Source organism: Rhinolophus sinicus, chromosome 3 (genome assembly GCF_057876585.1).
Source record: "Rhinolophus sinicus isolate RSI-liver-muscle chromosome 3, RSI-T2T, whole genome shotgun sequence".
NCBI classification, from domain to species: Eukaryota; Metazoa; Chordata; class Mammalia; order Chiroptera; family Rhinolophidae; genus Rhinolophus; species Rhinolophus sinicus.
In genome coordinates this window covers 160903016-160928876 of record NC_142503.1, presented here as the reverse complement: position 1 = coordinate 160928876, position 25861 = coordinate 160903016, and the positions used below count along the sequence as shown (strand labels likewise).

Here is a 25861-nt window from a genome sequence, read left to right as displayed (position 1 = left end):
CCTGATGAGGATGACTTTTAAGTTTCTAAATCCCAACCTCATAAGACAAATTCTCCTCAATATGTCAAATAATGTTGCTTTCATTTACCTTTTTCAGTTTCTCAAACAATGGGATGCAAGCTTTTAGGAAATATAGCCACTACATACAGTTATACAGTTTGTGCACTGCATAACTGGCCAAAGGGGATGTGAGGCCGAGGAGGTTTTGCCCCAGGAATAGCACGCATATAAATATATGTATGCAAAATGGTTCATACTTTTGGGGAGCTCAAACCCTATGAAGCCCAGATCACAAGTTCAGAACCCCCTGCTCTATTCATTCCTATCCAAACAAATGAAGCACATTACACAATAATGATTAAAAATTTGTTGCTGAGTCAATCCTACCTCAGGCACAAAACTAATTACAAATGTGCCTTTTTCAAGGTAAAAGGAAATTTATCTTTACCAAGGTAATTAGCTATTCTGTCCTCTGCTACCAAATATAAGATTTTTATCTAAACAAGATCTTACAACAATAGCTCTCAAGTGTTTTCTGTCCCGTGAAAGATCACTCTCTGTCTGGGCTTCATAAATTTAATAAAGAACTAACTTATATGGAAACTACATCCAGACGTACAAGTCTCAACATGTATAACTTTTTGCTATATTCTTCCTATCATTTTGAAGTTTCATTAAAATGCCTGGAATTTATCAGTGGAGACTATCAGTTATAATAGCTTAACTCAGTGAAATGACACAGGAAGATACCCTTAGATACACACATTCACCTGCTAAACCCAACTGATTTAATAAAAAAAATATATGTACAATAAAAGGGAGGAACAAAAATATCACACTTAATTTTAGGATGAGGCTGTAAATTCAAACTCAATTCTGAGTTTGTGATATTATCCCCCCTATGCTTCAGTATAAAGACTCAACGTAATAGTTAAATGATCTTCCCAACAAAAGGGTTTTGTTAATCTTTAATTTTTCATAAAACACTCCTATAGTAATGGTGAAGAGACTTTTAAGTGTAAACCCACAATGCCAAAAAGAACAGAAGAGTCCTTCTGTTTCAGGCAATTCAGTGGAGTGGGTGGCTTAAGACAAACTCCTGGGTCAGATGCCTAGAAGTTCTGGATAAAATGTTTTATAAGTCTTTAAATTCATCGTTGGGCATTTAAGGAGAAACTCTCCCTGGGCCAAAAATGATCCCAAAACTTGAATTCACTGGGGCAGCTAAATGCAAGAGCTAACAGCTACCACTGGAACTTCTGCTAAATTGGATTTGTACATTTTCAGTCTTTATACAAACAGGGGCACTGGAGAAAAAGCCTAGGGTTTCAGTCAGATGAGATGAAACCCACCAATAACTCCCTCAGAGACAGATGAACATGGAAGGAGATAGTAAGGAAATGTGCCTGTTTTACTTTAACTCTGGAAGAAGGGACGAGTTTCCTCTGGGAGTTCCTTTCGACAAGCTGGCCCCGCACAATGGTACTACTGTTGGGTGTGAAAAACTCCAAGGTGAGAGTTTAGTTTAAAACACTCCCAAGTGACTGGCAGAAATAAATGCAAATACTGAAGAACTCTAACCTGGGAAATTCAAATCTATCTCTCTAGTGACAGAGGCACCAATTTTTCTGGGACTGTTATTAAAGAGCTTTGTAAAGCCATACCACTTACTCAGAAAGTCTGCTATCCATATTGCCCTCAATTTCCAAGAAAAGTAGGAAAAACAAATGGAATTCTGAAACAATTTAGCAAAGGTCTCAGAGACTCTCAAAGCTCTATGGTCTAAGATATTCTCATTGGCTTTAATGATTCCTCTGGGGTTCAAAAACTCTTGCTTTATGAGTACATAACAGGCCTGTCCAGGCATCTAGGAATATTACATCTGATTCTAGACTCCACACACTACTAGCAAGAAGACATGACCAAATATTGCAAGAGGCTCATGTGATACACCCAGTCTTATCAACAGGCATGAACAAAATTCCCCTAAACCATGTATAACCTAAATCCCAAAGATTTGGTCTTCCAGAAGAAACAATTTACTGATGAACTGGTTAAAATATACAACCAAATTAACTACTGGGATTATACACATTTTCCTCTGGGAGGAGCCATCCAGCTTTCCTTGGTCCCATTTCCTTGTAATGAAATCAGATGATTTTTCTGGGTAACTTTTATTAGGTCACTTTTTAGATGGCAAACAACACAAGGATAGCTAGCTAGAAATCTAAAACCCCCATCATAGCATATCTAGAAAAAAAACACTCCTGTGTCTACCAAAACTAATACTTGGTACCTTTTGTAGGAGCTAGCTTTGCTGCCCAAACTTTCACAGATATAGAGCTTGGAAGAGAACTAGGGAACAGATGGTGCAAATTTGGAAGCTATCTCACTTTATCCAATTTTACTGGTAAAACCCTTTTTTTTTTTTTTTCACTTTAGGTCTGCCTAATTGTCTTGACTCTTAAATTTCATCACCTGAAATAAGACTCTTTGTAAGTGGCCACAAATCATAAAACAAAACAAAAAACTATTTGACAACCTCATAGGGGTATTCTGACCAAAAACAGGTGATTGAGTGGCCACAAATGACTAGATTTATAACACAAAATTGGATTTGTAATACAAAGTTGGATTGTAACACCATTAGATCTGTAACACAAAAGTCTATTGGCTACTACCTGCATGCAAACTGGACAGGGAGTTGTTACCTTGGTAAATGGATACCTGCCCTCAGGATAGTCTGACATCATCCGGGGTCCATTTTGACTCATCAATTTCTCTTACAAAAAGAGATTAGATAACTTAATGAAAGGAGAAAAAATTAGGCCTTGATTTGAGAACCGAAACCCTAAACACTCATAAAGAATTCTGGATTGCTTTCTTTTTTCCTCTAGACTCTTCATTTACAAGAGGCGTAGAAGTAGGAAGACATCTGACAAAGAAAAGCAGGAGAGCTAGACAAAGCCACGGCTATAGAACTCCACATCTGAGAGGGGCAGGAAATTTAACTGAATAAGAGCCCATTAGATATAATATTGTGTCTTGAGAGAGAACAAGTGCCATTTCAAGGAGAAAATGGTGTGCTGCATCCCTACAGACCTCTCTAGCACAAAGAAATCATAAAATTAGATATTTTAGCTAATGATCCCATATCTGGTACTGCATACTCATACTAGAAATGAAATCTGTTCTTCTGGCTTAATTTGGGCACTCTTGGCTCATGACTTAGAACACTACATTTGATGGTTGCTAGATGGGAGGGGGTTGCGGGAGGCGGAGTGAAAAAGGTGAAGGGATTAAGATGTACAAGTTGGTTGTTACAAACTACTCATGGGGATACAGCATGAGGAATAAGGTCAATAATATTGTAATAACCATGTATGGTGTCAGATGGGTACTAGACTTATTGAGGTGATCACTTCATAAGTTATAGAAATGTCTAATCACTATGTTGTACACCTGAAACTAATACAACATTGTATGTCAACTGTAACTGAAAAATAAAAAAATATATATATTTCAAAAAAAAGAACTCTACAAACTGATCATAATCCTTCTCTTGGCACTTGTCTGTTACAGGGGCTCAGATGGGTGACCACAGACTTTAAATGCTGCCATGCCAACTGTTGTCCCACCATATGGTTAAACAAATACCAATGAGAAGAGCAGAAAAACCTAACATGCATGTTGAGGCAACCATCTGGGAAACCTGCTACATCATCACAATGCCATAAATAGCAGTGAAGTTCTGAAGCAGTTGTGACTCCTTCAGCTCAGGCCAAAGAATGGGAATAAGGGGGTGATACTGAGACCTGGAACCATTTGCACCCACACGGTTTACTGTCAACATTAACAATTTTACTAGTCAATTGCCTTCATTCATATGGCATTAATATTCTAGGAAACCTGCCCAGGAAACTAAAGTCTAAATTATTTTATCGTTCATTTCAAGAACTTCCTCAGTCATTTATCTGAAAACTAGACTACTACTTAACTAACCCGCAGCAATAGACAGCACTGAATGAGTTTACTTTTCAAGTTTCACTTTAAAACCCCAGTACCAACTTTGTCCAATCACAAAAAAAGCCCTCAAATCCAAAAACCCACCTTAAACCAGACCCTAAAAGAACTCAAATAAACTACCTCTGCTCTCCCTCTCCCCAAGACACTATTAAGACTCTCAACATAGTGATTGTCCTTTCTGAGTAAGCAATAAACTCAGCTTTGCTTAATCAATAGGATAATTTTGGTGTATTTTCAGGAAGCTAGCATTCGACAATAGATTAGGAAGCTTAAATTATAAGGTACCATACATAAGTCCCATACATTAGGGTAGCATGATACAGAGGTTACTACACTGATATTCCCCCAAAGTAAACATTAAGGGATACTAATGCCTTGGGATTTTTAGAGAATGTTTGTTTGTTTTTTTAATTCGTTTATTGGGCTGACAATTGTTAGTAAAGTTACATAAATTTCAGGTATACAATCCTGTATTACATCATCTATAAATCACATTGTGTGTTCACCACCCAGAGTCAGTTCTCCTTCCATCACCATATATTTGATCCCCTTTACTCTCATCTACCACCTCCCTACCCCCTTACACTCTGGTAACCACTATTGTCTGTGTCTATGAGTTTTTGTTTCTCATTTGCTTGTCTTCTTTTGTTGTTTTTGGTTTACATACCACATATCAGTGAAATCATACGGTTGTCTACTTTTTCTGTCTGACTTATTTCGCTCAGCATTATAATGTCAGGATCCATCCATGTTGTCACAAATGGTCCTATTTCATCTTTTCTTACTGCCGAATAGTATTCCACTGTGTATATATACCACAAATTCTTTATCCATTCATCTATCGAAGGACATTTTGGTTGTTTCCATGTCTTGGCCACTGTAAATAAAGCTGCAATGAACACTGGAACACCCTTGTCTTTATGGATAAATATTTTCAGATTTTTTGGGTAGATACCCAGGAGAGGGATTGCTGGGTCATATGGTAATTCTATTCGTAATTTTTTGAGGAACCTCCACACTGCCTTCCATAACGGCTGCACCAGTCTGCATTCCCACCAACAGTGTATGAGGGTTCCTTTTTCTCCACAGCCTCTCCTACACTTGTTACTATTTGTCTTGTTGATGATAGCCATTCTGACTGGGGTGAGGTGATATCTCATTGTGGTTTATTTGCATTTCTCTGATGATTAGTGATGTTGAGCATTTTTCATATGTCTATTTGCCACTTGTATGTCCTCTTTGGAGAAATGTCTCTTCAAGTCGTCTGCCCATTTTTCAATTGGGTTGTTTTTTGTTGTTGAGTTGTATGAGTTCCTTGTATATTTTGGATGAAAGTGTTACTTTTAAAAGGGGTTCTATCTTCAAATAAATCTGGGAAATATAAGGATGAACAAAAGTAAACTGGTCTTGTTGGTACAGCGACTTAGTCTACACTATGAACATGGTCCAGTAAAATTCTCCAAATTTAGGATATGTAAAAGAAATTGTCAACTCTAAACTTTACTATGGTAAGGTCATTTTAAAAAATCTATTAAAATCTAGCATTTTTTATTTTAAAAACATTAAGTAGAATAATATACTCTCAGAATAAAGGATAGCCCTGTAATTTAATGAAAAACTCATCATGCTGTCCTGCTCCTGTGTTCTGTAATTTCTTTGTAAGCGCATATCCAAGAGAGAATATGAAACACATCATTATGTGCAATGTGCATATCCTCAGATTGAAAATCAGCCTGAAGGCTGAGGCCATTTAGCAACCTGAACTCATACATAAACATTGAATATAACTAAGTATTTTCACATGCAGTATATAACTGAGTTATCAAGTAGTTGGCTTTTCCATCAATGTGGTGTCGAAGCATGCGTTGACTAGGAGCTTGAAATTATCAAAAAATATAATAATTATTTTTATTATTATTATTTTGTTTCAGGTGTACAAAACAATGTAGTAGACATTTCACCCCTCACAAAGTGTTAACCCCCCTTCCCCAATCTATTGCCCCTCTGGCATCAAATTCAACTGTTACAATTCCATTGACTCTATTCCCTATGCTGTACTCCATGTCCCATGACTATATACATATTAAATAACAGTTGACATACAATATTATTCAGCTCCAGCTTCAGGTGTACAGTGCAGTGGTCAAGCATCTGTACCGTCCATGAAGTAGTCTCCCTAATAAGACATGTGCCCATCTAACACCCTACAAAATCTTTACATTATTGATTATAGTCCCAAAACAAGATATTTCATATCCCCATGGCAATATTGTAGTTACCAATTTATGCTGTCTAATGCTTTCCCCTTCTCTCTCATACCCAGCCCCCTCCCATATAGCAACCATCAGTTTTCTTCTATATCTCTGAAACTATTTGTTTACTTTGCTCATTTATTGTTCTTTAGATTCCACATATAAGTGAGATCATATGGTATTTGTCTTTCTCCATCTGTCTTATTTCACTTAGCATAATGTTCTCTAGGTCCATCCATATCATTGCAAATGGTAAGATTTCATTCTTCTTTATGGCCGAGCAATACTCCATTGTATAAATGTACCAGTTTCTTAATCCAGTCGTCTACTGATGGGCATTTTGGTTGTTTCCAAGTCTTGGCTATTGTAAATAGCGCTGCAATAAAGACAAGGGTGCCTGTATTTTTTTGAATTAGCGTCTTGGATTTCTCTGGATAGATACATAAGAGTCGAATTGCTGGGTCATAAGGTAGTTCCATTTCCAGTTTCTTGAGATACCTCCATACTGATTTCCATAGTGGCTGCACCAATCTGCAATCTCACCAACTGTGCACCAGGGGTTCCCTTTTCTCCACAGCCTCGTCAGCACTTGTCATTTGTTGATTTATTTATGATAGCCATTCTGACCAGAGTGAAGTGGTATCTCATTGCAGAGTTTATTTGCATTTCTCTAACGTATAATCACATTCTTGACAGGTTGGCAAAATAACACTTTGACAATGGTTCAAGTTACAATTCAAGTTATAGTTTATTAAGCATTAAGGTTATTCAACTGGAATCCTCTCTAATAACATTAGATTAAGAAACATTCCATATCAAGCTATTTGCCTGTAAATTATTATTGGCATTTTCAAATATATTATCTCATTTGATCTTGACTAAAAAATTCCAGAAGACATTGACATACCTCATCCTCTACTGCTTCCTCCCCAAAGAGGAAAAATTGGCAAAAAAAATTCCTTCTTACCACCTTCAAACTTATATTGCTCCCATTCTCAGAAGACTCAAGTTTCTGTCAAAAATTATACGTAAGAATTTGCTCACTACACAATATCCAAATAAAAGAGGATTTAAAAAGGCAAACAAGGCCCTTGCAGGCTCAAAGCCTGATTTCACGGAACAGCTACACTTGAACCTAACATACACTATTTCTAGCTTCCAGGATTTCATCTCTAATGCTTGCATATCCTAACATTAGTATTAATAAAATGAGCAAGCATAAAAAAAATAAAAGCCCCTGTAAAGGAGCTTTGTTTAACCCTTGGAGTACGTCTTACTTGGCCCATGAATTAGTTTCAACCACATATATAGATTAACTTTTTTTTTTTCCTGACCTTGGAATATCGATGAGAAAAGTAAAACTATAGCTTAAAGAGAGCATCCTCAGAAATGAAACAGGCATGGAACTTAGCTAAGCCAGTTCAAGACACCACTGTTCACAAAGTCCAGAAAGGTGACAGTGGTGCTGATACCTTAGAATTTAATATTTTCTAGGAACTGAAGAGCCTTATTCAAAATGGTTAGGCAAGAAAGAAAATTATTGCCAATAACAAGATGTCCAGAGGTAGGATGCGCTCTGGCAGGGCTCTAGCTTTGCTTTTCTGAGATTCCCTTGGTTCTGCCCTCCTGTCTATTCATCCTCAGGCTATGAGATGGCCACAAAAATCTAAGCATCACATCAAGCAAATGGCAAACTCCAGAAGACAGTGTACTGAGTCTCATATTTTAAGAGAACTTATCAGAAGCCCCCATCTCCTCACTGGCTCAAATTAGACCCCATGTTCACTGGCCATGTCATTCACTGGTTTGGATTGCCATGTGTCTTAATAACCCAAACTTGCCCCTAGTGAGGAGTCAGCTTCCCCTGAAGCACATGCCTGCAGAGAATGAGATGGAGAACTTAAAAATCTGGGTTCTGCTGTGAAGGATGCGATTGTTAAGACTAGACATCCGTGTTTACTATGATGATAGCAAAGGCAGGATAGCCTTTTTTTCCCTGCTCCCCCATCTCAGTAGACAGAGGACGCGAGTTAGTGCCTAGTGACACCCACACAGTTTACTGTCAACATCACCTTTACTATTTGACTGTCTTCATTCACATGGCGTGAATATTCTAGGAAACTTGCCCAGGAAGCTAGTCTAAATAACTTCATTGTTCATTTCAAGAAACTTCCTGAACAACTGAACTACTTAACTTACCCTCATTTCACAAATAGGAAAGTCAATGTCTAGAGAGGTGGAGTCAGACTCCTAGTCAGGGGCAGAGATAAGACTTGAAGCCAGGTCCCTTGACCTCTGCCCAGAAGTCTCTCACAACACTATGCGTTGTCTCAGACTAACAATAAGTTTCAAGCCTCAAGGAGTTAACAATCAGGTTTGAGAGACAACATACCAAATGCAGTGATTATCCTAGTAAAGGTAAAGAACCTCAGAAATCACTTTACTCATAAATTGAGGCCTAGAGATATATGGTTCTTTGCTTAGTGTCCGTTAACTGGTATAATAAATGCCAAAAGAAATATTTCAAGACAAAATGTGACTTAACTGCCAGAGAAAAAAACTCACACTAGTTTACTTATGGAAAAACAAACAAAGAAAAAAAAACTGTTGTGAGCCAGAAAGACTTACAGGATTTGAGGGGAATCTTGAACCAATAGATGGAACAAGGCATGTTCATAGAACAGCTGATTTGTTAGTTTCAGGATTAATTGGGTTGGGGAAGGAGACAGCTAGAAGCCTTTAACATTTCAAACCAAGTACATACTAGATTCTGTGGAAGCAGAGAGATACCTCAAGTTTCGAGAAAGTTTCATAGAAATGCCCAGGTCACAATACGTTGAATCTTCCTATTCAAGTAACCTCATTTCTATGACGTGCTGTACTAAAAACACTGTGAAGCTAAAACAAGTTTTTCAAAAATTCCTAACTATAATACTTGTTACTCTTCAAAGTGAAGCATACTATTGCTGAATTTAAAATTACTCTCATAATTATATTTAGATTTTTAAAGTTTCAGGTAAACCAAACCTCTATTTGGTCAACTGACTTCTTATATTTCCATTTTTCATGTTTTCACTTTTAGGATACAACCAGTCTGAGTGGTGATACCACAATGAAAACAGGCTTAAAAGTAATGTCACACACAGCCAAAGGCATAGAAAGGAGGGACAGCTGATTCCATCAGTGGCCAAAATACTGATATTATCCCATTTGTAATTAATGAGCCAGATAGACAATAACTAAACAAGAATGAATATATTAGATCTGTTCAAGTATTTAATTTGACCTTGACTACTTACAAATTTCCAATTTAAATTTATTGTTAGTTTCAATGGTTTTAAAACAAATGCAAAAGTTGCTAGATACACAATAGCAACATATCTAAATCTGCAAGTAGAATATTCAATTTAAAATTTTACTTTTAGAATTACACAATTACTCAGTAGGACCACTCATTTAAATTCCATCCCAAATTAATTTATCTTGCCCTGTTTCCCTGAAAACAAGACCTAGCGGGACCTCCTCTAATGCCTCTTTTGGAGCAAAATTAATCTAAGACCCAGTATTATATTATAATTATATTATATTATACCTGGTCCTATATTATATTAAAATAAGACCAGGTCTTATATTTTTTGCTCCAAAAGACGGGAGCTGATGGTCCGTCTAGGTCTTATTTTCGGGGAAACACAGTATTAGTAAATGATCCACATCAGAATTTGTTGTCAGTCATACATCAATAAAACCAGGAAAAAAAATAAATAATTTACTGAAAGAATTCTGCCTTAAACTATGAATCAGAATATCCTATATAACCCTAAAATGAGTTAATGTTCACTCAAAAATGTTAATTTCATCATAACTAAATCCAGAACTATGCCTTTTTATACACTGAGCTGAATGAGAGAGACATCTGACTTGAGAAAATTGTTTTCAAAAGCATCATTTACTGTAATAACCTGGATTCTTTATGTAGTACCCAATATCACAAGACTGCAAATACTGAATTCGGATATTTCTGAACAGTATTTGTTGCAATATTCTGATAAGTGAAACTTTAAGAATTAAGTTATATTCTAATTTAACATACATTAATAGATTGCAGAATTTTTGTACTCACACTGAAAAAAATCATGATTTTAAATTAGAACTGCATTCAAATAGTGCCTATTTTTGCCATAGCTCTGAGTCTGTTCACTTGAAAGGTGTAATACTTACCTCTCATACATTGTAGTTAGGACTAAATGAATCATTACCAGTAAAATAAAATAACTCCAACTGGTATTCTGTGAATGGCAGCTGTTACAGACAGGAATCTTCATGAAAACTTTTGTCAGTCTTTCCAATTTAGGCAGTATGTAGTAGAACCCTGATGTTCCATCGTAGTGATCAGATTTTACAACACCTTCAATGGTGGCGCTGAGTGATTATTGGCTGATTTGGGGGAGAGGGAGCAGAGTTCTCCAGGATGTTGGTGCTATACCTTATTCCTTCCTAAGCAATCTGTATGTAGTTAAGCGGCCATATTGATCCCCCTTAAACCAATAATGGAACAAAAGGGATCTGTTAAAGGTAAAATGATCCCATACAGTTTCTGTAAGCCTCTCATGTGACAGAAAATTGGTTATTCAGATGTCCATACTGACAATCCTGAGGAACTGTAAGATGATCTGCTTTCTGAAATATCAAGTCTCTACCTGTTCAGCCTACTTTTAAATTTCTGTATGTGTATTTTCCAATTACTTAAAAACTTCAAATTTATGTCATATACACTAGAAAACAGAAGGCTTGATTAATGAGTACTATTTTCCTCTATCACCTCAAGAGAAAAAGATGTGACTCTAGCCTTTTGATTACACACATCAAGTACATATATAATGACACAACTATTCATTTGAACATTGTTAAATACAAATTAAGCATTTCTAAATATGCAGCTAGAAAGCACACTTGTCTTCAGCTTTAGTGAAGTGCTGAGTTTATTTTGTTCTTAGAATATTTTTCTAAAGCATCACAAAATTACTACACATCCAAACTCTTCAATGGTAGAATATTTAATATTCTAAAAGAGAGACATTCAAAGAAAACTGTTGTACATTATGAAACTGTAAATCTAATTAATTCACACAGCAGGAGAATCTAGACAAAATGGGACATTACAGAAATCATCTATTACATAATGGATAGGTGGTTTATGGTTTCTCTCCTTATAGCTAATACAGTTCTCTATTGCTACCCCACACCCACCCCACTTTTGCTATAAAGTAAAAACTCTGTGTTCTAACTCTTTAAGGAGTTATTAAATGTCCTTATATATTAAATGTCCCATTCTGATGATTCCCACCTGTGAAATACCACACACTAGAAAGTATAGGAGGATGCGAAGTCTGTCTTCTCAAAAACATAAATGTTATGATTTTAATACATCAAGTATACAATGACTTTGTAAAATCAATTAAGAACTTTCTGCACATGAAGACAAAGGTACACTGAAAACATACACTATAAAAGATGTTTTTTCCTGAGTAGAATACTAACTTTATATCATATCAGATGAAGCTTCTGTGAATTTCAAAATGTAAAACACCAAGACTTCTTCCAAATCAAATAAAAATCAGGAATATTCACCTTCACATCCAAAAAATAAAAAATAATCCAAGTATATGTCCAACAAGAATGATGTAAAATCTAAAATGAGTGGCCAAATTTTCAACAGGTAGACATCTCTTCAATTTTAAGGAACCCTCAGTAAACTTCAGTTTGAAACAACCACAAAAAAATACTACATGTTAAAACATAAAAAAACATTTCTAGGATATTACACAACTTGGAAAATTAAAAATGTAACCCATGGTAAGTAAGAAAAATACAAATCATACACTGAACATAGGAACAAAAAAGGCAACCAACCTTTACAGGAATCTAGACAACACCACGAACTTATAAAAACTTCCCAAATCAGTAGCTTATCCTGTATTATCCTGTGTAGAAAACTCTAATTAAAAGAAGGTAGTTTTTATTAGTTGCATAATCTAAAACTACAAGAAAATTTTGGACTACATTTCTAAAAGTACCAGAGTTGTTAGTGAAATACACATTTCTTGAGACAATGGGCAAAGTTCCCATTTATGGGAAATATGTTCTTCTCTTCACACAGTGAAACTGAGAAAAATTTTATCAAATGAGAAATCTTTTTCTCTAATCTCCTTAAATAATGCCATCCTTGGGAAGTGTAATTTTTCAACTCAGACTTGAAAAGGTTATTATTAAACAAACATACACATATCTTATTGGTTGGCACCAGATTTTTCAAAAATTAAAGAATTGTTTAAAACCACCATCCTGTTGTTAAATCACATTTCAAGCTTTTTACATACTGCTATTCTTCTTTTCTGAAGATAGGATGTTCAATCTAATGCTAATCGACACTGGATCCTGCAATGTTCAAGTCACAGTTCACTTCAAACCAAAAGAAATTACCCATCTTCTGTTTTTGTCAATCATATTAAGATATTTACAACACTTAACTAGGATTTATCTGCGGCCAAAGGACCCACAGAACGCTGTCTTACGGCGTTCTGTGGAAAGTCTTTGTTTGTTCCTTCTTTCCTTTCAGCTTCCTCTTCTGAAACATCTTCTTCGTCAGCCTCTTGATCTTCCTCCACTTTTTTCAAAGGTTGAGAAGATTCTGGTAATAATTTTTCTTAAAGATAAAGACCAGAAAAGTTTTTTGGTGATGCATTAGATTTGCATTCATGTCAAATCAAGACACGATTCACACGCCCATACACTGCTTTGGCATTTATTTATCAATGTGTTTGGATTTCCAAAAGGAAAAAGTCATCTTCAAGAATAAGCAATACCGTAAAAATAATAGTTGGTTCACAAGATCCATTTTACTTACCAAATTCATTCTAATTACCCACCTATTTATAAACCGAAGTGAAATTAGGAATCAGAATTAATGCTGTGAATATGGATGCTATAAGAAAATATACTACATTAAATTGACTATCTTATATTAATTTGTTATTGAATCTTTAGTTAATAAGCATACTGAAACAAAGTCAATATTACCCTTGTTTCAGTCCCACGTGAACAGGAATCAGACATTTACAGGTGAAGGTTATACTCCTAGCCATATTTTCTTTTCAAGTCATTTCATAAATGTTCTTCCTCTTCCCCACATAAGTAATTTTACTAAGGGACAATTACGAACAATAAAATGTACAAATCTTTGAGCTGTGACCGCTTTAAAAAAAAAAGTACAAATCTTCACTGTATAGATCAATGAATTTTTAAACATGTACACACACACACACATACACACACACACATACACACATACTCTTTATTTTATTATAGGGCTTGTTTATAGTTAAATTTAGAATACACCATGTTAAACTGAGATATCACAGAACTGGGCCAATGACCTTTACTCTGCTCGGTGATCCTACACTGCTCCTAATCCTAGGCAATGCAGAATGGAGGGGAAAAATACAGAGTGTAAGGTAGGAAACAACGGGAAGAAACTGCCACATAGTAGACAATCTGCTGTTTGGTATGTCTGGCATCCCTCTTTCTGGGGGATAATAGCCCCTTTCCGACACCACACCCCATGTGGTTGTGCTGAGCGCTACAGTTTACAGCAGTGGTTCTCCACCAGTGGTGATTTTGCGTGCCAGGGAACACTTGGCAATGTCTGGAGAGATTCTGATTATCACAATTGAGAGGCAGGGCTACTGGTGACCAGCAGGATGTTGCTGAATATCCGACAATGTACAAAAGACAGTCTGTCACAATGAAGAATTATTCATCCTTAAGTGCCAACAGCATCAAGGTCGAGAAACTCTGTTTTACAGTTACTGTTCCAAAAAGTGAGCCCTTTACACAAATGGAATACACCGGAACTTTCCCAAAAGATGGGTAGGGGTAAGGAGAAGGTACACTTCTTTCTTACTCTGGGACTGCGAGCTATAATCATTTTACGCTAAAAACTGGAAATAGCCAACGATAGAGCAAGCAAAGACAGGAGAACTGAGCAATTCAGAAACATGTAACATCTTAACATTTGAGCCCCAGGACCCAATCAACTCTGCCCTCAGATTTCCTTGTTACATGAACCAATAATTCCTATTTTGCTTAGAGCTAGAGTGAGTTGGGTCTTTCCCTAGCAACTCAAAATCTACACCAAACTCACATACTGAAAAACAACTCCAATCATGTGGCCTGCTAATAGAAGGTCAACGTCACATTCAAGTACAGACTAATATCTATCAGTTTTGTCACAGATTACTTAACAGACAAATCTGTTGTCAGGGCTAAGGTTGTGAAGTGAAATAAATATAAAATGTACATTCACCAACTTTTAAATTGTCTTTTTAAGTAATCTGTGCTTACATTTTTTTCCCATAGATCAGTGGCCCTTGGTAGATACAATGATTCCCTCGCCTATACATGTCCTCCATAGTATCAATATAACTATCTAAGAAATGAAAATAAAACCTATTACTTATTCAACCAACAAGGTATACTGTAAATGCAATCTCCACTGATTTCATTTCAGTTTTGACCCCAGTAAATCCTAAGTCATGAAAGGCAGCACAATGAAAATGTCAGGCTGAGTCTGATTTAAGTTCTACTCTTAGCTGTCATTTCTATGTGAACTTGGGAAATAGTTCATCTCTCTGAGCCTTAGTTTCCTTAACCACAGAAATAGAAAGAGTATCACTTTTATGGAGTCTGTTTTAGAGCTGCTGAAAAGCAAACTTGTGACAGAAAGTTCTTTACAAACAGCAAATAGGAGGACTTCCATAATAGTATAATTTTCAAGATTGAAAAGAAATGATTGGTAGCTAATTATATTCAGGCAGACAGCAGTTTTTCTAATTATATAAACTCGTAGTACAGTGTCAATGCCAATCTTAAATCAACTTCAGGAATTGCTGTTCCCAATATCCTACCAGAAAAACTTAGGCTTGGATACCATATAAAGAAGAATCTTCAAATGTGATCATTATACTAATAAAGGACTTACTTTAAAAGTAGAACATATTCAACTTTTTGACCTTAAGTATATTCAAACGGATCCATGAATATCATGAATTTTCAAATAAATTGATATCAGGTCAATGTTATTAAATATCTACAAGTTATATACAATGTTAAAATTCTCCACATTACAAAAGCCAAGAAAATAACTATGTTCTAAAGTCCACTGGGCTGTCATCCTTACATGAAATATATATCCTCCCCTTCCAATATAAACCACCACTCCGTATTTAGAAACCTAAGCTGGAAGGGAGGGATTAAAAGTGCAAATTGTCAGTTATAAAAATAGTCATCATGGGGATGTAAACTAGAGCACAGAGAATACAGTAATACTGTAGTAACTAGGTATGGTGTCAGAGGTGTACTAGACTTACCAGGGTGAACACGTCATAAAGTTATATAAATATCTAACCACTATGTTGCACATCTGAAACTAATATTATGTTGAATGTCAACTGTAATTGAAAAATAAATTTAAAAGAGAAAGAGGGAGCAAAAGAGAGAAAGAGGGAGGGAGAAAAGGAGAGGGAAAAAAGAATCCAAAAGAAGAAAATAATAAAAAATAAAAATACACTTACTGAAAGGGTACGGCTGTGGTCTGCGCCTTTTTGAAGGACAAAGGACATCTGCCACAAATATCATACACTGCAAAAATAAACATAAGAAATCTAAATAATAAAGCTCGTGCAACTATATAAAATGATCAAATTTTATAATATTTGTCTTCCTAGTACTCTGAAAATAAAGTACTTACGAGTCCTAAGAATAGTCCTGAAAGCAGAGTTGCCAAAGCAAAAACTGTATATGATCCCCATACCGGTAATCCAATGTCTTCAATAAAATAGTTATGGCAAGTCTAAAATCAAGAAAAAAAATAAATTAAAAACCTGGTCATTTAAAAAAAGTAATAGTGTCAAAAACGTTTAAAATAGAAATAAAATTTTAGCGCATACCCTGATCCACATAGATAGCTGAAAGAGTGCTGACATACTACTCATCCTAAAATAAAAGAGACATTATTGAAAAACAAAGTAAGATACACAGCTTTGAAATAAATATGTGTATAGCTATGTCTTCTATTTTTCACTCAATAATTTCCCCAACAGGCCAGATTTTATTGCTGGTTTTAATCAAGATTAGTGATACAGCAGTAATTTCAAGCCCATAATAGAAAGACTTGTTAATGAACATTAAGTTTCTGAATTATTGCCACTATGCGATGTCCTCATAAATAAAACACGGTAATTTTTTTCCTTTTCTGCTCTTGCTTTGACGTTAACCTTTCACCTTTCATCTGATGATTTCTCCAATATACTCTGAGTAACAGGTCACAAGCTCTACGGAACCAGTTGGTTAAGGTTAGGCATACTGCAAAGCAAATGGATCCAAACGAGCAGTGAAGGGAGCCTGAAGGAAGAACTGGAGGCACTTATTGAGCTGATCTTTCCCACCTAAGAATTACCCCCTTTCAGTATTAAAATTAAATAAAATGTACAATAGCATTTGTTCGATATAGTTTAATGATACATAAAATAATTATATAGGAAATAAATGCTAAGTCGTCATATGAGTAAAAGTAATTATCTTTTTTCACGTAATTAAACCAAAGTAGTTTAGATGAGCATTTAGAAAAAGGCATGATCCAAAAATAAGAAGGGTTTGTCGTTTCCCAACTGTTGTTCCTCTAGTGGGAAGTTCTGCCACCAACATATAAACCAATTCACACATAAGACAAAACTCCTGTATGCATACGACCTAATCCAATTTCCAATCACTGGGTTGCTGAACCTGCGGAGCTGACACAGGGAATGTCCCTTACTCATTCCACCAATAAAAAAGGTATGGACTGCTGCCCTGAGGATTCAACGGAGACTTAAAAAGCAACCCCCTTCTTCTACCGAAATGGTGAGATTCATTTATGAGATGAGATATCAAAAAACAAAAATCAGTTACATTTTCAGTTTAACATGAAAGGTACATTAATCATGTTGCTTCTGGTGTTTAAAATTCAAAATGGGATGAGGAACAAGGACTTGAAACATAAAGTACTGTGTAGCATCACTATAGTTTGAACTAGACTCTATCATGTATACCAGGTGCCTTAATTGGGTTAGGTATGGTGATTCAGTGGGGGGATTCTGACAGCTAAAGGACAAATCAATTCGGAGATTTTCACAGGAAGAGAAGTGCGAGGAAACGGTGGAAAACATAAACTTCTATTTCAAAATAATACTTAGGGCTGATTTCTCCTCCACTCCCCAAATTCAGCACATTTTTATTTCTTTTATCATTGGTATTCCAAACTCCTATCCTCTAAGGGCAAGTGTGCTGAGGGACAGACAGGAAGAGATAGCTTAGCCACACCAACGGCTAACAGGAAACATGCGTGCTATCTGGAATCCTTACTGCTCTATAACAAGCTGCTACCCTCTAGTTATACATAAAGCACAGTGGTTAGTCATGCCATCAGGATCACTGTCCAACCATACAATTCAGACAAAAAGTTATCAGACAGGTGGAATTATTCAATCACATTAAATAAAGAACTAAACTCCAAAGGTGGGATGAGTAGGTACATGTTTGAGGCTTCTTATTCAAATATTAAGCTCAAATGATAGTTTTACCCATTACACTGCTCACAATCTTAGGGAGATTTTTTTAGGTTTTCATCAGACAAATGACCATATCTACAGAGCTAAAACATTCCTGAAAAGGCATTCAACTTAATTCTATTAAACGTCTCCTAGGTTAACAAGGATCAAAGTATCTGTTTAACTTAAAAGACAGAGTCAAACCAAAAATATTACATAGCAAATCTGAATATACCTTAAGAATCCAAAAATTAAAACTGAGTATGAATGCATTTACATACACACACAAAAAATCCATTCCAATTAATTCTGAAATAAATAAGACAAAAATCCCTCATACTTACAGAACAGAACGTGGACCAAACCATGATGAAACAGGTTCAATACTCTTCCACTCTTTTTCACTTACAAAGTTTATGAAGTCCTTCTTAGTCCTTGGGCCCTGATAACGCCTAAATTCACCATCTTTACAACTAAAGAGAATCAGAATGAAATATTAACCAGCATCAAGTAAACTTTGTATTTGTTTTGCTATTTCTTTAACTTCATTTTAGTCATTCCTAATATGCACAAGTAGCAATTACACCAATTACCAACTAATTACATCTTAGCCCCAAATTTAATCAAACAATGAGGTTATATTTTAAAACAATCATAAGCCTTAAGACTGTTGGTACCCTTCCAAATAATAAAACTATGAAACATAGTCAGTAGGTATATGTTAATTATATCTCAATAAAATGAGGTGGGAGCATAAAGTAGATAAATCTCAGAAAATCACTTTTAAGCCTTATATGTATTATACACGATACATGAAAAGTAGTTACATTAGTGTCTGGCACTTATTATTAGCTATTGTTAAACTATAACTTTAAGGCAATTTTCCGGTATTTTTGGTCATAACCACATCATCTCAACTATCGTATCTTAAATCGCTAGAGGCACCTGGTAAAATGTTTCTCTTCCTCCCATTTCAGTGATTCTATTTTATAGTCTGCTGTGCATTCTTCCAGATATCCACCTTGCCCGTCCCATTTCCAACGCAGGGAGTTCTCTCATTGGGTCATAGACGCTCTCCCTGCTCCCACATCTGCATTCCTCAACTACCTTAACTAATACTGCCCATCTAGTCCTACTTAACTAACACTTCTGTTTTTATCACTTAAGTGCAAAAACTTCCAGCAGTTCCTTACTACGTCCGGTAGGGTTAAAGGATCCTTTATCCATCCAGAGCCAAAGACCATGAGGAAGCCCCACTCAAAAAAACAAACTTTTGTAGGAAAAATGTCATGTGAGCTGTTTCTGAAGGACAGGTAGGCTCTCAACAAGCAGAAGTTAGGGGAATGGGCATGATAAATAATGTGAGTAGAAGAAAATGGACAGGAAATTCCAGGTAAGTTCAAGGGGTGTTGAGAAGTAAACAGCAAAGGGGGAGTTTGACTATAGCCACTTAAGGGGCCTGTGGAGAAAGGGAGGGAGTGAAAAGGGAGAGAACTACTGGAGACAGAGAATAGACGTTTAAATAGATACAAAGGAAGCTGAGAAAAAAGATATAGAGAAACAGATACAAACAAAAAAAAGGGGGCGGCCGGGTAGCTCAGTTGGTTAGAGCACGAGCTCTGAACAACAGGGTTGCCGGTTCGATTCCCACGAGCCAGTGAGCTGCGCCCTGCACAACTAGACTGAAGACAACGCGCCACAGCTAAGCTGCTGGAGGGGCTCAGTTGGTTAGAGCGCAAGCTCTCAACAACAAGGTTGCCGATCTATTCCCGCATGGGATGGTGGGCTGTGACCCCTACAACTAAGATTGAAAACAGCAACTGGACTTGGAGCTGAGCTGCACCCTCCACAACTAGATTGAAAGATAGCGACTTGGAGCTGATGGGCCCTGGAGAAACACACTCCTCCTCAATACATTAAAAAAAAAAAAGACAAAAGAATACAGACAAAGAATTGCTAACTTTATTCTTTACATAACTTTCCATGAAGAGAGCAGTACTCCCTAGCATTGAACCCACGAGCTAGATAAACATTAAGGTACAGGACAGATACACAGATTCAAGATTTCCTATCCCCAGTTTAGAAGTTAAACTCCAAGATTTGATACTGAAGACTACAGAATCTTGTTCGTTCTGACTTAATACCCAACCGTTTCACCTGCTTCTGTCCCCAAAGCTGAGCTACCATACTTCCTTAGATAATTTTGGAACATACCATGTTTCTATATATGACTGTTTATGAAATTGCCCTCAGGATGGAATGCACTCTGCACTTTTGAAAATTCTACCTCCAAGGTTGCATTTAAACCCCGTGTTCTCCAGGAACCACTTCAGCCCAGGGATTTTTCCCTTACCAAACTTCCTACAGAACTTACCACAACTCTGGGCTCAGAAACATTTACTATGCTGAATACTATCAAACCATTTCATGTGAGTACAACCTTCCAAAACAATTGTAAATCTTTGAGATCAGGGACTATTTCCTACATCACTCATCCATCTCAAGGCACCTAGGATAGCACCAATAACTAAATAAGCCTCCTAATACACCGCATTTTTGCCATGTATAATGCGCAAGTTTTTTGCCCAAATCTGTAAGGGAAAAATAAGGATGTCCATTATACATGGGTAGTACTAATTCCGTTATCAATATAAAAATGTTTTTAATTCTTGTATTTATGCTTATGAGTTAAAAGTGTAACTCTAGAAATCAACAATGATATCCATTTGCAAAATAATACCCTGGAATACGATAACCGGTTTTGCTGAACTTAGATGAACTTGCAACGAGGATGAAGAGTTCTTGGCCTTCTATGATGCATAAATATTGTAAATTTGTTACCAGTACATAAAATTTCTTGTCCCTTGTACCTGTTCTTGTGTTTTGTAATTATTTGTTACATAAAATATTTTGTAGCATAATTTGTTAAAAAACAAATGCTAAAATTCCTTTATAATACAAAAAACAAGTACTTAAATGTAAACAAATAAAAATTTGAATTAAAAAATTAAAACGAAAGACTCCCCCCCTCCCCCGAAAGTTTGGGCCAAAAACGTGGGTGCGCATTATACACTGCAAAATACGGTACTTACTGAAAATAAAGCTCTTTAAACAGGATCCAGGCCAGAGACCTTCTCTTCTAATTATACTATGAAGCATCTTTCTCCATAACTACAGAATCTTCAAATACTTACTGATAAATAGTAGGAAGAGCAGTTATGATAAATCGTCCACTCAGCCCTACAAATGATAAAAGAAAAATTAGAAATAAATATAAGAACACACAGAAAGTTTCATATGGGCCAAACATTTACTACCTAAAAGTTGATTCTGAATCATTTAAATATTAATAAGAAAAGAATATGAAATTATACCCAAAATAGTTGAGCTTCATAACATAAACAATTTAAAAAAATCCAATTATGAACTTAAAGCAATAACAAAAAAACTACTGCACATTATCTCAATTAAAAAGTGAATACACACACACACACACACACACACACACACACACATACCCCAGGGGTGCCAAAAAATGTATACAAGTAAACACTTTGCTCAACGTTGCTCAAGCAGTAGTTCACATAATCAGAAGTGTCTGGATGCTGTTGGTAACCTCTTTGAGCACCTCTTGTAATTGCAGAAGTCAAACGTGACTTGTAGTCATCTTTTGCTATCAGTATATATTGAATATTACAATTTTGATACCGTTTTCCTTTCTTAAAATGTGTTTACATTTTTTTGGCACTGTGTGTGTGTGTGTGTGTGTGTGTGTGTGTGTGTGTGTGTATTTGATCAATTATACCACTGTGATAAGACTACTAGTGATGAGTCAAGAGACACCACAATACAGCAGTAGTCTTAGAAAGGTCTAAGATCAAATCAAATTGCATTTGACATTCAGAAAACAAAGGCTGAGTTTAAGGTGTTAAAAATGCAAAATATTGTAAATCATAAGATGGGCAATAACAATAGCAGCTAACATTATTATTATGCATGTGCTAAGCACTAATATAACTGAGGATTAATCTCTCTGCCTCAGTTTTCTTATCTGTAAAATGAAGCTATTACCTATCTCACAAGGCTGTACAAGGATTACATAACAAATGCAAAACACTTGGAGCGTACCTGTAATAGGTAAGTGTTTAATAAATATTAACTATTATTACCATTCGGAATAGGGGCAGAGTCAAGAATCCAGGTATACTGATCAAGAACAGGTAAGATGAGGGTAGACTAAGGAGCATCCTTAGGTCAGGCAGGGTCTACCAGTTGTCCAGGGTGCCAAGCCAGAAGTGGACTTCACCTCACAGCCATGTGGACTTTGTAATTAAGAGCCCATGTCCTCAAATCACAGGCATTAAATTTTGAACCCAATTATGGCTATTCAGACCACTTGTCAAGGAATGTGACCCTGACACTACAAAGAACCTCAACCACATGCTCTTCATTCTGAAGCTTGGTATGGATATAAATGATGGCTTTGCCAATGTCCATCCAGACCACAGTATTCTAGGACTTCTCAAAGGCAGCTTACATGGTAGCTGGGGCTTGGGATACAAAGCAAAAAAGGATCGGAGGCAGCTATGTGGAGAAGAATGGGGGGAGGGTGATGTCTCCAAGGTCTCTTAGAACAACACATAAGGGTATGAGCTGCACAAATAACCAAGGAATCCTCTTTTTACAGCCACTGCACACTGAGTCCCCATCAGGGAGGTAGGTGAGTAGTCTTAACGAGATGCAGACCGTTATGTTTTCAAAACCTAATGAAAGGTACAGTTAAGACCAGGTAATGTGGAAAACAAGATAAACATATGAACCCAATCTGCAAAGAAACAAAACTAACCACAGATTTACAGTACCTGGCTGCTCTGTAACATCTACTTTTGCAACATTAACCTCAAGATCTTCACCCCATTCGGCAAAACTTTCCCATTCTGGTTGAAGATTCTGACAAGCAGGACACCATGGAGCATAACTGAGAAATACAGTTAAAAAAAAAAAAGTTAAGCACTCTAACATAACCATATAGGATAAATTCTAAACTGTGTCATTTCTGGAGAAATTTTACACTAAAAGCAAGACAGCAAAGTGGGTAATTTTGTGAAGATGAAGAAGTTTTAAGTGTGGGCCTAACACTCTGGCAATCGAGAACTATGAATTGATGATGCTAATCACGTAAAAGTAACCCTGAGAATAAGTTCTAAGACACAAGGACTTTCTCACATGCAAACTAGCTCTTTAAAAAAAACCTTTGAATTTCTCTATTAAAATGCGGCCACGAGAAAACTCAAAGCCAAATTTGGAGTTCATCAGTTTTAACAATTTTACACTGCAGGAGTAACAAATACAAAGTGCTAGTATGAGAAAAATAGGAAGCATCAGGGCTATGGTGAATCCACTACTCAGCATGACTGCCACAGGGGATTGCTGGCCCAATATGGCAGGCTACTCTTATGTAAAAGAAGCTGAAAATATGAATTTTTACATAAAAATGTTACCTCAAAACTTATGCCATAGACACAAACACTAGGCAGGCCAAAAAAAATTCTTTCTCGGCCACCCCTTGGTCAGCCTGTTTCTAAGACCTTGGATTTACAAATCTACGGCCAAGCATATTAGCATTTTAATTACTCCTCTAGTATTCAGCATTTTTCAAAGCCCTGATTTTCCCCTAGGATTTAATTTTTCCACTTTATTGTATATTATCTTATAATTTGCCTCAGTTTGTTGGTTTTTTTTGGAGGGGGGGAGGGACCCAGGAAGAATAAAGTACACCTGCTGAACACAACAGTAGTTTTGTACTCCATTATATATGAAACTTATTTTATTGAAAATAAAACTCCTAAAAGTAATTGGCATTGTGGAACAAGACTAGTACCACACATAAAAGCCGAAGTTCATAACAATGAACTGTACTACAATGAAAATACCTCTGTAACAAAACCTCTGATGGGGGAGGTTTAATGTAGATTACTGACCTGTAATAACTATCTTTAGCACTACTAACTAGATCCCTTTTTCAAGTTCCTTTTGTTTCCTAAGTGTTTTTTAAAGACTCAGCCTCAAAATCAGTAGGTTACAGAAAAATCAGTACTACCTTATACTCAAATTTCACACAGATGCTCTAATTCAAACCACTTATACTTCAGACTGATGTTATTTCTATAGTTTGAGCAAACTGAGTTTTTAAAAATCTCCTTGAGTAATGGCTTGACAGTATTTTGCATATAAACTCATAATCACTGCTGCTTAACACATTACTTATGAAACTGAACATTTTACAGGCACAATATAAGTTACTCATGACAACAAAAATCAAATGCTGTCACTTGTATTTCGTCTTGTCTGCAACTTCCACAGTGCCTGAAAATTCATTTCACCAATTTACAGATTATATGCATACTATAAACATTTCCCCCATCTTATACTCTATGTAAATGTTCTATGACTTTCTTGATTTTATGACCCAAGGGTTAGTGACTTGGCCTTCTGGGTTTTCCCTTAATGATGTCCACCTTCACCTGCCTCCTCAACTGGCAACCCAAAGATACAGGAAAACACAAAGAGGGGTGTTCTAACAATCACCACATGCCTACTCTGTGTTAGGCTCTGGGAACTGAAAGGAAGCAGTAGACCAATATCTGGACAGGTTAATTAGGTCTTTAGGTATCTCTCATATGTAAAATGTGGAAGATAAGACCTATCTTATAGAACTTGGAGAGAATTAAATATAATAATGAATTTAAAATGTTTAGCAGTGTCTAGTACACATTTAACACTCAATAATGGCTTTTTTGTTTTTCACTGATATCACTAATACCATCAGTATCAATAACAGTAACACCACCACCACCAATTTAGCGACTAAAGCAAAGTCAGACAGTTTTTCTACCAGTGCAGAAGGGACCTTACAACTGAATCACTAGATACATGATTTTCTTCGAACAGAGTTTATAAGCACACTCATACATTAATTTTATCTTGTAATGTACTACCACTTAGCGGTAAGAGTCACAACCCAGGACATTTCAGTACGCTGCAAAAACACACGCAAAGGAAAAATGAGATGTAGAGAAAGAGAAAAGCAATGAAAAATCAAAAAACCGATAACGAGAACGAAGATTTTAAAATAACCCAACTTGAACTTACTTAGCATTTAAAATAAAAATATACCTACTCCATAAAATAAAATTTAAAAGAGCCCCAAATTCCAACACTATAAATGGGCTACCTTTTAAGGATAATCACACAAAGGGGAAGAGAGGTTCTGCTCAAAGTCCTCTTTTGTCAAGTTTGGTGAAAATAAGTCTAGAAGTCCGTTTGTTGAGAGACCATTCTAAAATAAATAACTGTATAGGAACTAGTCACACCAACCACCCCCACCCCAAAGCCATGAATTAGAGTTGAGAACGGGAACGCAATCACTGCCCTAGACACGAAACTACAGAGCGCACACTTAAAAAGAAAATGTTCCCTGGTAAGAAACGAGGGAGGGGTGGGACCGCAGAGGAGTTTGGGGAATCTGGCGGATTCGTAGTCGCCGCTCCGCAGTCTGGAGTGGCAATTCCCCCTGGAACTTGGGGCCCTCATTAGGGGTACGGAGGTGAAGTCGAGTGTCCAGACTTGCAGCTAGGAGCTCGGCCCGCCCAGCCCACCGAGGGGCCCCGAGACAACCGCCCCTTGCTCACAATTCTATCATCCACTCTCCTTCCAGCAACTCTTTCCAGTTCTCGTCCGTGATGATGCGCACGTCGCTCCGCCGCCCGTGGGTCCAAGGAGCCCCCCAAAGCAACAGCAGCAGCACTGCCACGGGAACGACGAGGCTCCTGGGGGGCGCCATGTCCACAGTTAGCCCACTCCACAGCAAGCGCGGTGGCCCCCACCTCCGCGCGGCAGCTCCTCACTTCCGCCTTGGAGGGTTGATCTGCTCATGCGCAA

At 36.7% G+C, this 25861-nt stretch overlaps 1 protein-coding gene and 1 non-coding gene across 2 annotated transcripts; both read right to left on the bottom strand.

The window, feature by feature from the left end:
* Positions 1–10006: 10006 nt before the first annotated feature.
* TMX1 (thioredoxin related transmembrane protein 1) lies at positions 10007–25854 on the bottom strand. Its single transcript, XM_019725686.3, has 8 exons — positions 25612–25854; positions 22783–22898; positions 21115–21160; positions 18265–18393; positions 16283–16328; positions 16084–16185; positions 15908–15974; positions 10007–12981 (listed from the first exon to the last, which is right to left on the bottom strand). The coding sequence occupies exons 1-8, from the start codon at positions 25761–25763 to the stop codon at positions 12806–12808; spliced, it is 834 nt and encodes a 277-aa protein (XP_019581245.1). The 5' UTR covers positions 25764–25854; the 3' UTR covers positions 10007–12805.
* Positions 22531–22664, bottom strand: LOC141570862 (small nucleolar RNA SNORA70). The gene has a single exon (XR_012495307.2). It is a non-coding gene; the product is annotated as a small nucleolar RNA SNORA70 (small nucleolar RNA).
* Positions 25855–25861: the final 7 nt, after the last annotated feature.

What these genes read in the sequence shown, in the direction of transcription:
- TMX1 (XM_019725686.3), bottom strand. Translation starts at nt 25,763, where the DNA reads ATGGCGCCCCCCAGGAGCCTCGTCGTTCCCGTGGCAGTGCTGCTGCTG. An exon ending in GCTCTTCCTACTATTTATCA is followed by an intron (nt 18,394 to 21,114) that starts GTAAGTATTTGA and finishes GATTCTCTTTAG; the next exon opens with TTGTAAAGATGGTGAATTTA. An exon ending in TTTGGTCCACGTTCTGTTCT is followed by an intron (nt 16,329 to 18,264) that starts GTAAGTATGAGG and finishes CTTTTATTTTAG; the next exon opens with GATGAGTAGTATGTCAGCAC.